This window comes from Jaculus jaculus, chromosome 1, assembly GCF_020740685.1.
Source record: "Jaculus jaculus isolate mJacJac1 chromosome 1, mJacJac1.mat.Y.cur, whole genome shotgun sequence".
NCBI lineage: Eukaryota > Metazoa > Chordata > Mammalia > Rodentia > Dipodidae > Jaculus > Jaculus jaculus.
Window position 1 is genome coordinate 322596560 of NC_059102.1, and position 13893 is coordinate 322610452.

Genomic DNA, 13893 nt, shown 5'->3' on the forward strand with positions numbered 1-13893 from the left:
TCTTTGAACTTTATTCCCCCTGCTTTTTTTAAAAAAATTAATTCTTATTTATTTATTAGAGGGAGAAAAGGAGAGAGTGAATGGGTGCACCAGGGCTTTCAGCCACCACAAATGAACTGCAGACATGCGCATCTGGCTTGTGTGGGTTCTGGAGAATCGTACGTGGATCCTTAGGCTTCCCAGGCAAGTGCCTTAACCACTAAGCCATCTCTCCAGCCCCAACTCTTTTTTTGTTTAAATTTTTATTAGCATTTTCCATGATTATAAAAAAAAATTCCATGGTAATTCCCTCCCTCACCCCCCCCCACTTTCCCCTTTGAAATTCCATTCTCCATCATATTACCTCTCCATCACAATCATTGTACTTACATATATACAATATCAACCTATTAAGTACCCTCCTCCCTTCCTTTCTTTTCCCTTTATATCTCCTTTTTACCTTACTGGCCTCTGCTACTAAGTATTTTCATTCTCACGCAGAAGCCCAATCATCTGTAGCTAGGATCCACATATGAGAGAGAACATGTGGTGCTTGGCTTTCTGGGCCTGGGTTACCTCACTTAGTATAATATTTTCCAGGTCCATCCATTTTTCTGCAAATTTCATAACTTCATTTTTCTTTACCGCTGAGTAGAACTCCATTGTATAAATGTGCCACATCTTCATTATCCACTCATCAGTTGAGGGACATCTAGGCTGGTTCCATTTCCCAGCTATTATAAATTGAGCAGCGATAAACATGGTTGAGCACGTACTTCTAAGGAAGTGAGATGATTCCTTCGGATATATGCCTAGGAGTGCTATAGCTGCAACCCCAACTCTTTTATTTTATTTTATTTTTTAAAAATTTTTATTAGCATTTTCCATGATTATAAAAAAATCCCATGGTAATTCCCTCCCTCCCCCCTCCCACACTTTCCCCTTTGAAATTCCATTCTCCATCATATTTGCAACTCCAACTCTTAAGGGAGAAATAAGTGCCACTTGTCAGTGGATGTGATCCGGCGAGAAGCATATGCTCGGGTGTCATGGAAATGAACAACTTTCTGAGTAGTCGCACCCCTAAAATAGAGAAGAAAGCCTTCCAGCACGTGGCCAGAGAGCAGCCGAAACACCCACTCTTGCCTGAATGTCTTTAGAAAAACTTGCCTTGCCCAGATAGGAAAGGCAGTTACCCGAAGATGGCCTGTTCCATTCTCTATCATCTCCATCCCTCTTATTTCTAAAACTGTGTGCTAGGTCCTTCTGAATAAAGTAAGCCATAATGCGAGCCCAACCACGGTCGCCGTCGCCGTCACCGGCACAACCGTATGATGTACTGAAGCGACACGAGATTCTGTGCGAGATCCTGAGACTAACCACACTCAGGTCTCACCCCTGCAAGGCACTGAGGGCCCCCCAACCCCCACGGGCTGTTCTCAGTGTCATACTCCATTCTAATTACCATTCTCCCTTTTCTTTAAAGTAGGAAGATTCTTTTTGTTGTCATTTCTACTGCTTTTGTTATAAAGATTTAGTCAGTATCTCTTGCATGCTGTACTGTGAATTATTTCTGTTTTTCTTTTTGGGTTTTTTTTTTTTTAAATTTATTTATTTGAGAGCGACAGACACAGAGAGAAAGACAGATAGAGGGGGGAGAGAGAGAGAATGGGCGCGCCAGGGCTTCCAGCCTCTGCAAACGAACTCCAGACGCGTGCGCCCCCTTGTGCATCTGGCTAACGTGGGACCTGGGGAACCGAGCCTCGAACCGGGGTCCTTAGGCTTCACAGGCAAGCGTTTAACCGCTAAGCCATCTCTCCAGCCCTGGGTTTTTTTTTTCAAGGTAGGGTCTCACTCTGGCCCAGGCTGACCTGGAATTTACTATGTAGCTCAGGGTGGCCTCGAACTCATAGCGATCCTTCTACCTCTGCCTCCTGAGTGCTGGCATTAAAGGCGTGCGCCACCACGCCCGGCTCTAATCCTTACAACTCTACAGTGTAGATGATGTTACATCCTGTTTAGCAGTTGAGAGACCTGGGGCTCAGAGAATCTTTGCTGGTGTCACCAAGTCTGTAGGACGCAGGGCAGGGCATTCCCCACCACGCCCGTGATTTTCGTCACAGGCACTTTGGTGGTCACCGCTTATTTTGACAGAATCATTGGGTTCTGTCTGCTCACTTTGGGAATTTGCATCCCCACGCCTGTCTCCAGGTGCAGCTGGGAGGTTCAAGAGCAGAGTGCCGGCTGGCATTGGCCCGTTTCTGGTTATACCCTTCTTGGTGGTGGAGCGCAGAGTTGGCACATGGCATCACATGTCAAGAGGGGATGCATGTGTTTCTTTCTGTCTGAAGCAGAAAGGGCTTGTCTAAAACACCTTTTCCTTTTAAGTACCCTGCTGCCTGCCTTTGGTGCTCCTGGGTGTCTCACAGATGGAACATGATTCTTCAAACTGAAGTCATGCACAGGTCCTCAACAGACCCACATCTCCGCAGTGTCCAGGGCCAGATCACGTAGGGCTGGGCACAGTCATTATGCACAGGTTAATTTAGTTTCTTATGTAAAACAACTTTGGTCTGACATTTAACATTTCTGCCTTTGGTGAGTGATTTTTTCTTTTCTCCTTGTCTCTCTGAGCTCATGACCCAGCATGACTATCTGCTTTTATATTCATCCCCCCCCCCCCACACACACACACCAGGATTCACATTCATGTGCAAACCCACATGTGATCTTCATTACTGGGAAAGTGCTGCTGGCTCACAGAATGGACTAATCACAGTGGTGACAGACCCTGGGTCCAGGAATGGCAGCTACAAGTGTCTATTGAAGCTCTATGCTAATAAGGCGAGAGTGTGAACAGGCTGCCTCTCACACAGGAGTGCCTGGCTTTGGAGAAATCCTGTCCACTGCCAGTCTGAGCGGGCCTCTCAGGGACTGCCTTCAGTTCACACGTTGCTTCAATGAGAACGGCAGTGCCCTTGAGGATGGCAGCTCTTTCTCTCAAAGAACAGCAGCACGTTAGTGGTGACTTTGCCCAGTGGTCTCGTTTGTTCCCTGGCTCCTCTCCTGAGGTAGGCGCAGGGTTGTTTGTGGTCTCAGAATTCCATGAACAGCCCTCAGTTCATTCCTGCTAAGTAGATTCAGCGTGCCAAGTGGGTGAGGGAGACTCCGAGGGAGTTCCCCTTTGCCTCCCCCATCAAGCCCTGGTGGAAAACGTGATGGACAAGCCAGGAAGCTGTCCTTGGGCGACAGCAGAAGGAACAGCGCCTTTTTTTTTTTTTTTTTTTTTGCAGAAGAAGATTTTGGGGGATCCTTAGTGTTTAAACTGTCCTCTCTCACAGTGCTGCTTAAGGTTGGCCAGATTCTCTTGTCCTTGCCAAATTACCAAAGGGGAAATTACTAAGAGGAAGTATATTACTTGTTTGAGAGGAATGAGCTATTGGCATTCTTGGGTCTGGTAGAGCTGAAGTTTGCAAACCTTTCACTGTGCCTTTTCCAGTCAGAGGACTCATTAATGGAGACACTTGCCTTAGGGGGCCAGAGCTGCTGGGAAGAGCTCCCCGGTTCTTGAGGAAGAAAGGACCTGAAGTGTGAGGGGGTGGGAAGGCAAACTCTAGCTAGGGAAGGAGTGTGAGGGTAGACTCCCTGCATCTGGGAGGCCACCTGCTGTGGGAAACAAACCACTTTATTCTCTGGATCCTTGGACAGCCTTTATGGAGGAAGAAAGTTTAGGAACAAAGGGAAAAGCGATTGCTTTTGAAGAACAGCTTAAATCTGGTTGAGCTTGTCACAAGAGGGCTCTAGAATAATAAACTAGAAGCAGACATCACCAAGAGTTTGTACAACACGTGCTGGATGCTCACTCCAGCTGTTGACTGGAGGCTCTGGAGGAATGCACTCCGAATACTCTTTTGGCTAAAAACAATGCAGAAAATCACCCTATCCTCAGCAATGGCGTTAACATGTATTGCTAAGCAACCTTGCCCTCTGAGGGTGAACCGGAACCGAAAGCAATCTGGAGCAGCATCCGAAAACTGCTACGTTTGCCTGCCCAGTGGTTCTCGTTTTCCCGCCTGAGCTCGGGAGATTCCACAGCTCTCCTTCACGCCTTGAGAGCCACCTGCGAGCTCCCGGGAGCCTGCTGACTGAACCTTGGAGACAGCCCTGGTCCAGGATCTCTCTTCTGCTTTCTGAAGAACTATACTGAGAGAACTGAGAGTCATTAGGAAAAAAATTAAAAAAATTTTTTTTGTTTATTATTTATTTATTTGAGAGCAACAGACAGAGAGAGAAAGAGGCAGAGAGAGAAAGAGAGAGAGAGAATGGGTGCACCAGGGCCTCCAGCCACTGCAAACGAACTCCAGACACGTGCGCCCCCTTGTGCATCTGGCTAACGTGGGTCCTGGGGAATCGAGCCTCGAACCAGGGTCCTTAGGCTTCACAGGCAAGCGCTTAACCACTAAACCATCATTCCAGTCCCCCCCCCCATTTTTTTTTAAAGTTGTGTCTGTGTAAATGTTACTCTCCTGGGAATTCAGGAAAAAAAAATAGATTAGTAGATTGAGGCCAGATCATCTAATTTTATGGAAGAATCAGTAAAAGGAGGATCCCGTGCGAGGCTCTTCCATCAGGTACAGTAGTTATGGTCAGAAAATTATATTGGCATTAGATTAGAAAGAAAGAGAGTACATGCATTGTCTAGTAGGCGCCTGTGCTGTCTGAAGAAAATCCCAGAGATAACCAATGTAAAATTGAAAAGTGTTTTTTTTTTTCTTTTTTTTTTGTGACTCATGGTTTAGAGATTCCTGTTCTAGTCAGGTGGACACATTACCTTGGGCTCCTAATGGGGCTGTCAGTGACAGTCCCCTCACCAGAAGGGCGGTCCACTCTGGAGGAGGGACTTTCTTGCTCACTTAGTTCTGCCTTGAAACACCTTCACCCAAGAAGCGCGTTTCTTACTGCACTCCTAATTTTGTCAAGGTGACAGCAGAGCTTAGCCACCATGTCCATGAACTTGGCAGGAGCATGCAGGGGAGGGGAGGGCCAGCGTGGCAGCGGGACCGACGGGAGGGACACGGGCTTCGCTAGTGGCTCCTGGAATTAGCAAAGGTGTAGGGCGGGGGAAGTCAACTTGGAATTGTCACGAAGGGTGCCTACCTGGGATGTTGTCCAAGCTACGTTTAGATACAAGGCATGGGGTTTAGAAGGAAGACCGTCTGGGGACAGGATGAAAGGGGGAATTTCACGTCTTACAGGGTCTGGGTAGCCACAAGAGCCATGGATTTTGATGTAGTCACCTGGGGCATGAGCTCTCCCAGATGTCTCACTCAGTCTGAGACTGTGAGAAAACATTGTGGATGTGTCAGGAAACCCATTTTCCCAAAACACCCCTACAAGAAGTAGAAAAGCAACAATGGTGTCAGAAAGCCACCTGCTGGAATGTTCTTTGTACATTTACAACCGTCACTAATGGGACACATTTAGGTGTGTAAACATTTTCGCTTGACCTTCTCTCTTCAGGAATCTTTGCAAATTACCTGTGTCTTTAAAACTTCTTCATGGGAGAGATGGAGCAAAATGATTTTGTGTATCTCCCATTTTGAGAACAGAAGACCTAGACTTAAAAATTTAGGATGAGAGCTAGATGTGGTGGCCTATGCTTATAATCGCAGCACTCCAGAGGCTGAGGAGATAGGATCACTGTGAGTCGGGGACCAGTCTGGGACTAGAGTGAGTTCCAGGTCAGCCTGGGCTAGAATGAGACCCTGCCTTAAGAAAAATAAAATAAAAGCAGAAATTTATATGGGAAAACTCATAGCCTCAGTAATAGGTTATAAAGTTGGTTTTTTTTCTTCTTTTTTGAAAGGATGACGGATGGTGTTGCAGTAAGTGTCAATAGCTAGCTTTTGTAAGTGCTGAAGTAAATAAAAATGGAGGTATTAAAATAGAGCTTGTGTTGGTGGGTGGCTTGCTTGTTCCTGCTCCCATCTGTTTCCTGAGGTCACAGAGTGGGTCAGAAGCAGACAGCACAAAACACACTGAGCTCTATGACCAAGGCTGCATGCCAGGCCGCATGCCCGGCTCTCCTTCTCCAATGGTGCTTGTCCAGGCCTCCGCAGTCCCTTCCTGTCCACGTGAGGAAAGCCCAGCTCATGTGCACTGCCCATGGCTCCAAACGATTCCTTATCTCTTTTCCTGCTATTCTCTGCCACCCTCGCGCTAGGGCAAATCCTCACTGTCTTGGCATTTAATAAAAAGTGTGCCTGTTGACCATTCCTGTTTGAAGGCTTCCGTCATACCAACGTATTTATAATGTGTGGACAAGCCCTTCGAAGGCATTTTGGTTTCCATGGAAATCACTCTTGACTTGGAGAGGCCTTTAGATGATAGGAGCTAAGGTAGGGTTTTTTAGAACAAGGGTTCCTTGATCTAAGGGGCACCTCTGATGTCAGCCAGCAATTATATTCTCATCATTTTAGTGCTCCTTTGCAAGAGACAACAAATGTCCTTTGGCTATTTCTTGGCTGTCTGAGGTCATCATATTGGTATGGCTGGCGTTGGTCGGCAGCTGTATGGGTGGAAGAGCATTGGAGGTGGGGGAGTGGACCTAGAGTTCTCACTGACCTGTGACTCACGGGGTTGCACAGGGCACCATGGTGTGTCTTTACTCACTGGTCCTGGCAGTCCATACAGATTAGATTAGAAGGGCAGCAGAGGGCTGTGGCATTTGGTAGACCAGGAACCAAGAAGGCTCCTGGATGTGAACTCACAGTAGATAGGACTTGTCCCCATTATGTTGTAAGATTCCAGGCCCGTATGATGCTTGGCGTGTTGGAAGCCAACATACTTATTTGTTAAATGTTGGACATTGAGCTATAAACAGCAATGGGCGGAACAAAGAATGGCCTGCTCCAGGGGTCAATGATAAACACCATGGAGCTCTGCAGGATGGACGTGTCTCTCTGTGTCCAGCAAGTCAAGTGTAGAGCTATATCCAAAATCCAAAATAAACTGTGATGCATATGTGTGACTTACGTGTAACCTCCTTCTCTTCCAAGTGATTGGGATAACAAAGACATTGTCAGTAAACAGGTAAACAGAAGCCTCTCGATGCCCAGTATATGCTGTGGGCTGTGGATTGTGTTTAATACCACACTCTTGATTTCTCACATCACCATAAATCATGCGATAGAATGTGGTAATGAGCATGAGAAAGATGGAAGAACCAAAGGATAAGCTGCCATATGGTCATTAAAAATAACATTGTCACATTGTTATTGCTTAAGGAAAACTCACATTATGTAATGTTATGTGGAAAAAAAACAAGAAACTGTATCTTGGCACATCGGATCTGTGCAAATAACATGGATCTGTTGATGGATGTGTTCACTGGCTCTTGAAGTGTGAAAACACAGGCCAGTGGTCAAGACATCTGAGAATTCCAAACTTTTACTCCTTTCAGATCAGTTTCTTTGCTGGTAAACTGAGGTGACAGCCTGATCCGGAATGGCCCCTTTAGAGACTCTTTTGGGGTCCCCACATGCTCTGAGCTGTGATGAGGGACTATTTGCACAAAGTGGCTGTCACTGTGTGGGATGCCGTGGGGTGACCTTGCATGGCGCGTATCACTCTTCCAGGTGGGACTGGGCCATCCCTGGTCTCCTGTTTCTCCCTCGTTTTATATGACTGCCTGGAGTTTCCGCCTCCTGAGCCTTCTTTGCTATTGCTATGTAAAGAGGCCTCTTGATTTATTAATCAACTCATCAGTGCATGCTGAGGAGCTGCTGGGGAAGTTAAACAGGGAAAATAAAATGCTGAAGGTCTGTCATCAAGACGGATTGTAATTAAGAACCACCCTCCCACCCACGATCTTCCTGCCCACCCTGACTGCCTCATGCGACCCTCCTCACCCACAGCTTCCTCACAGCTCACTTGGCCTGTGGGCTTCTGCTCCATAAAGCTTGTCAGCACATTTCTTTTTTTTTTGCAAGGGCAAGGAGCATTTTTTAATATTCGGGCTTAAGCTCGGTTCCCTTGACTTCACCAACAGTGGTTCCATGCAAGGGCCGCAAGTAGTGGGCGGGTAGGGCTTTTATAGGGATCTGAACATAGAAGAAGGGGATGGGTACGTGATTGGTTGATTTAAACAGTATTTTTCTTATTGGCTTGGGATTCAGGACAGAGGTGGGAGCTAGGGGAACCCCAGGCAGATGAGGTAGTCTTCATTGTGATTGGCTGGGGCAGAAAGAGCAGAGGGGACAGGCCTCAGGCATGTCCTGGGCATGTCTAGGCTAGGGGTGACTCCGGCCTTTGGGTGGGCACCTTCCCTAACCATATGTCAGGGCGGTTTGGCAGCACATTTCTGAAGGCGTCTTGTTTTCTAATGTTATAGAGGAAAACAATCCTTAAATTGAGCCTCATCCATTACTTGCCATAACTACTGGACGTCGAAAGTTCAGCCAGGCCCCAAACCTGCTATGGTGCTTCTATCTGTGCATGGAGAATAGTCTCTTGCCCATTTCCTCCCACACACACAAAAGAATGAAGCCAAAGAGCTGACAGGATTTCACAAAAAGGACTGGCCATGGCATGTGTGATAGTGTGTCCAGTGAGATCAGTCTGTAACCAAGGTCACACAGAACTCCAAGTTCCCACGGTGCAGAAGGGAGAAAAAGCCCCATTCCCATCAACACACCTAGCACTGTTTCTTTATGTAATCCTGCTTTCCTATAAAAGTTAAAGTAAAAGAGGGGCAGTGACCACACTAAGTCCATCTTGCTGTTTTCTATTAGATAAGACATCTGAGCTGAAGTTTTTGTGTGGGGGAGGAGGGGAGAAGTGTTGAAGGCTTTTAGAAGGAGAAATCGAGACAAAGGCTCACTGTGTAACCCAGGTTGGCCTGGAATTCGTTATGTAGACCAGGCTGGTCTCAAACTCATAGAAATCCTCCTGCCTCAGTCTCCTTGGTGCTAGGATTACAGGCATGAACCCCCATGCCTGGCTGGAGGGTTTTTTTTTTTAAGTAGTAGCTTTAGGTGGAGGCTTGTGGAAGAAAGCACCTTGGACTGTTCAGTAGGTCAGGAAGTCAGATGCAGGATACAGATGGCAGCTTACCATGGACAGATGACAGTCCTACTTAATCTGCAGGCTGCCTCTTGGGTCCAGATGTGATTGGTTTTGTTTCCTTCTCATAGCACTTGCGTGGCCAGGAGTTTCTATTCCTGGTACAAATAGCACTTCTTCCTTCCTCCATAAACTCTGTATGATCCACAGGGACTGTGCACACCCACACCATTCTGAACAGAGAATTGTGACTTCTGACCCCACATGAGGGCCCAGTCAGGTTGGCTTTGATTCTTCAGTGACAGTAGAAGGATCTAAGATGTTCTGGTTAGACTGAGTGGTGAGGACACTTAGAAATTGTGTTTCGTTTTGCATCTTCTGTACGGTTTCCAGTGTCCCGTGCCCCTACATGGACAGCGAGCATAGAGATGCCTCTGGTACAGCCAGTGAAGCAGCCGAACCCTTGGGATGTAGACACCTGAATGACACCATGCCAACCTTGGGTGATAAGCTCTTTCTTCTGCTTGTGTATTCTCTAGGACCCTGCTTTCTCAGCCGTGATTCACGACAAACTCCAAGTCCCCAACACCATCCGCAAGGCATGGAATGACCGGGACAACCGCTGTGACATCTGCGCCACACACCTGAACCAGCTGAAGCAGGAGGCCATCCAAATGGTGCTGGCCTTGGAGCAAGCAGCTGGCAGCGAACACTACGATGCTTCTCCTGGCTCCCCACCTCCCATCTCCAGCCTCCCCTCTCTGGTGGGGTCCCGGCATATGGGAGGGATCCAGCAGCCCAGGGAGTGGGCCTTTGTGCCTGCGCCCTATGCCACCTCCACCTACACAGGCCTCATCAACAAGCATAGCAGCAAACCCAACAGCCTTGGGGTCAGCAATGGCGCAGATAAAAAGAGCGGATCCCCAACCCACCAGGCCAAAGTCAGCCTCCAGATGGCCACCAGTCCCAGCAATGGGAACATCCTCAACTCGGTGGCTATTCACGCTCACCAGTACTTGGATGGCACCTGGTCCCTTTCGAGAACCAATGGAGTCACCTTGTATCCTTACCAGGTAAGTACCTCTGTGTGTAAGGAAGAATGAGGGTTCCTTCACCAGGTATTGAATTAGCACTTCCATAGTCTTCCTGTGAAAGTTAGAACACTAAGGCAGAGAGGTCAACTGCACCTCCTTTCTCTACCTGTGTCTCGTGCTTTTACCTGGTCCCCCAGTGTTCTCTCCAGGGAGCTTTAACAAGGCCTGCTGTGGCTGTGAGACCAACCTCTCACTCCTGCCCTCTTTCTACTCACTCAATATCTTCTTCCTACAAGATCCTGTTGGTCCAGCCAGTGCCCAAGGGCTTCCCGACCATCATGTTTGCTGTGTGGTACAGTGATTAGGAGTATAGGCTTGGAATGCATGGGCTGGGACCCACGCGCTGACCTGTCCACTCACCAGCAATACGACTTGGCTTGAGGGGTGTCAGTCTCTAGTGTTTACCTCTGGGATTAATAGAATAACTGAGAATTTAATAAAAGGATGTATGGAAGCGTGTCATCTAGGAACTGGCACACGGAAAAGGACCATAGAGTTTAGAAATGAACATGAATAAGACATTTGTGAACCCAAGAATATAATAGGTTCTTAAAATCATGATTTTTTTCCTTTATTATTATTATTATTATTAATCAACATATTTTGTATGGATATATCATGTGTTGGTACCCACTTTTCCCTCATCCCTGCCCCCATTCCGTTGGGGACCCTTCTCAGTGGGGTTGAAGGTATTCCACATGGGGTTGTGGTTTATGCATTGTGGGGGCAGCAGTCAGTTATTTTTTGGGGGGGGAGAAAATCATAAATCATGATTTTTAAAGAAACATGTGGGTCAGGCTGGATATTATGAAGAATAAACTACATGAAGGACCAGTGGTCCGTGTTAGCATCCTACTTTTACTTCTAGAGAGATTCTCCCTTCCTACCCTCCAGTACCTTGGTGGACCTTCACCTTGTCTCTCTGCAGCTCAGTTTGTACTGGGATCGGGTTATGGAAGTTCCCTCCCTTTTCTTCTTTTCCCTTTTCAGGTATTGAAATGAACACATGCCCTAACGTTTCCCCACAGAAGTGAGAAAGCACGTCCCAATATGAAAGAATTTGTCCTGAGCCAGCCACGGTAGTGCATACCTGTAATCCTAGCAGTCGGGAGGCAGAAGAAGGATTGATAGTTCAAGGCCGGCCTGGGCTACAGGGAGAGAGTTCAAACCCAGCCCGAGGCACATAGTGAGACCTGGTCTCACAAACAAACAAACAAACAAAAAAGATGAAAAAGAGAGGAATTTATTCTGATTTTTCCCAGGGGAGTTTCAGCTGGATGCGGGCTGGACTCAATGCATGTGTATTTCCCTATGCTTGTTGTGTGTGAAGCGGTGTGGGGGGAATGTTAGCCTAAAAATCCCAGGTCACTTGTTACAGGTGCCCTGTCACTGGCGTATGTGGAGTGGACAGCCCTTTACTGTGACATAAGGCCTCACACTTTCTCTATCCAATGTGTCCACCTCTTAAAGGGACCCGAGATTCCTCCACTAGCTCTTTTGTATCCAGTCAAGAAGTGAGGGGAGAGAGTATAGAGGATCTCACAGTGAACTTGGGGCCTCACCTACCCTGGAAGGATTCTGTTGCTTCCATCCGTACTCCATGGACAAGGATCGAGTGTCCTGGCCCCACTTTCCTGCGAGGGAAAGTGGGAAAGCCCGTGTGCCTGGAAGAAAAATCAACCAGCTGAGTGTGCACAGAGCGGTTTTGTGGCATGGGACAAAGGAATAGGAAAGCATAAGAGGAGTTTGATGTGGCGGATATGATTTAGGTGCTGTATACTTTCCAAAAGACAATGCACACGTCATTTTATTTAACTCCACACTAGGCCTGTACAACACGGAGGGAGGCTGTTAGAACTTCTCTTACAGTCAGGGAATATGATGCTTAGAGAAATGGAATGACCTGTGGCTATATAGCCAGGGAGAGATCAGCACCGGCTCCATCTCAGTGGTGGAACGCATTTTTCTACCATGGCTGCTTCAGGCTGCCCTACACTGGCCCTGAACAGTCTCCTGTCAGTATCTCTTCCACACACAGCTCCTTTGGAGACCTGGAACACCAAGGAAAAGGAATCCTACTTTGACCTATAGGGGTTGACTTTTAGATGACATTTTTGGGGTTGTTAAAACATACTATGTTAGGGCTGGAGAGATGGCTTAGCAGTTAAGCGCTTGCCTGTGAAGCCTAAGGACCCTGGTTCGAGGCTTGATTTCCCCAGGACCCACGTTAGCCAGATGCACAAGGGGGTACACGCGTCTGGAGTTCGTTTGCAGTGGCTGGAGGCCCTGGCCATTCTCTCTCTCTCTCTCTCTCTCTCCCCCTCTTTTTCTCTGTCTGACACTCTCAAATAAATAAATAAAAATGAACAAAATCTTTAAAAAATACTATGTTATATAGCTTATAATATATAATCTACAAATAGGATAAGGAGCCAATAAAAAAAGCTTTTAGGAGGCATCATAGTGTAATCTCAGCTTTCTATCATTATAATAACTGCCTGAAGTGATTAATTTATTAAGAGAAAGAGGTTTACGTGGCTCAAAGTCTGAGAGATTTCAGTTCATGATCAGTTGACCCATATATTAGTTTCTTTTCTCTTCATTGTGACAGAGAACCTAACAAAAGCACCTGAAGGTAGGAAGGATGTATTTGGCTCATGACTGGAGGGGATACAGTCCACCAGAGTGGGAAAGGGATAGAGGCCAATGGCCCCACGGTGACAGGCAGCTCTATGGCGGCAGGTGCATATGGTTGGGATGCCCCACCTCCTCATGAATCAGCAACAGGAGACAGAGATGGGAATATTGGTGCTTATCTGGCTTTCTCCTTTCCCCCCTTTATGCAGCCTGAGCCCCCAGTTCCTGGGATGGTACCATTCCTGTTCAAGAACTTCCCTCCTCAGCTAATCCTCTTTGGAAATGCCCCATGGACATGCCCAGAAGTGTGCCTTTTTTATGAGAGAGAAAGAGAGTGAGCACACGTGTGTGTGACAGAGAATCGGCATGCCAGGGCCTCCAGCCACTGTAATCGAACTCCAGAGGTGTGCGCCCCCTCGTGCACATGTGCAGCCTTGCGCGCTTGCGTCACCTTGTGCATCTGGCTTACGGGGGATTTGATGAGTCCTTAGACTTGGCAGCCAAGCACCTTAGCTGCTGAGCCATCTCTCCAGCCCCTCCCCTGTTTATAACTTTTTTTGGTTATTTCACTTTGCAAGGAGAGAGAAAGAGAGAATAGGGGGAGGGAGGGAATGGCCCCCCAAGGCCTCTAGCCACTGCAAATGAACTCCTGATAAATGTGCCACTTTGGGTATCTGACTTTACATGGGCGCTGGAGAATCAAACTCAGATTGTTAGGCCTTGCAGGCAAGCGCTTTCACTGCTGAGCCATCTCTCCAGCCCCAGACGTGCGTCTTAATGTCAACCTAAAGCCAGTCAAATTGACAAGGGAGAATCACCATCAGAGCTTGGAAGTTTCTGGACCTGTGACAACACAAACTGTCTAGTAGAGCAAAGTCACTGCAGCTCATAGCCTGGAAGCAAAAGTGAGGAGAGCATTGGGATCCCACAGTTCTCAAAGGACACCCCCAGTGACTTACAGACCTCCCACCAGGTCCCATCTCTTCAAAGGTCTGCCACTTCCCAATGGTGCCACTATGGGACCAAACCTTTATCACATGGGCCTCTGGGGGACAGTTACCATCCAAATGATAGCTGGCAGAATTTTTCTTTTTCTGAATTGTGAAATAGTATTACCTTA

General features: G+C 47.3%; 1 protein-coding gene across 1 annotated transcript in view; it reads left to right on the top strand.

Annotated features, from left to right (window-relative positions):
* The window catches only part of Kif26b (kinesin family member 26B), a 541264-nt gene that overhangs the window by 195392 nt on the left and 331979 nt on the right, over window positions 1-13893 (top strand). The window contains exon 3 of the mRNA XM_045152420.1: window positions 9582-10115. Coding sequence (XP_045008355.1) covers window positions 9582-10115 — 534 coding nt within the window. The remainder of the gene's footprint in view (window positions 1-9581; window positions 10116-13893) is intronic.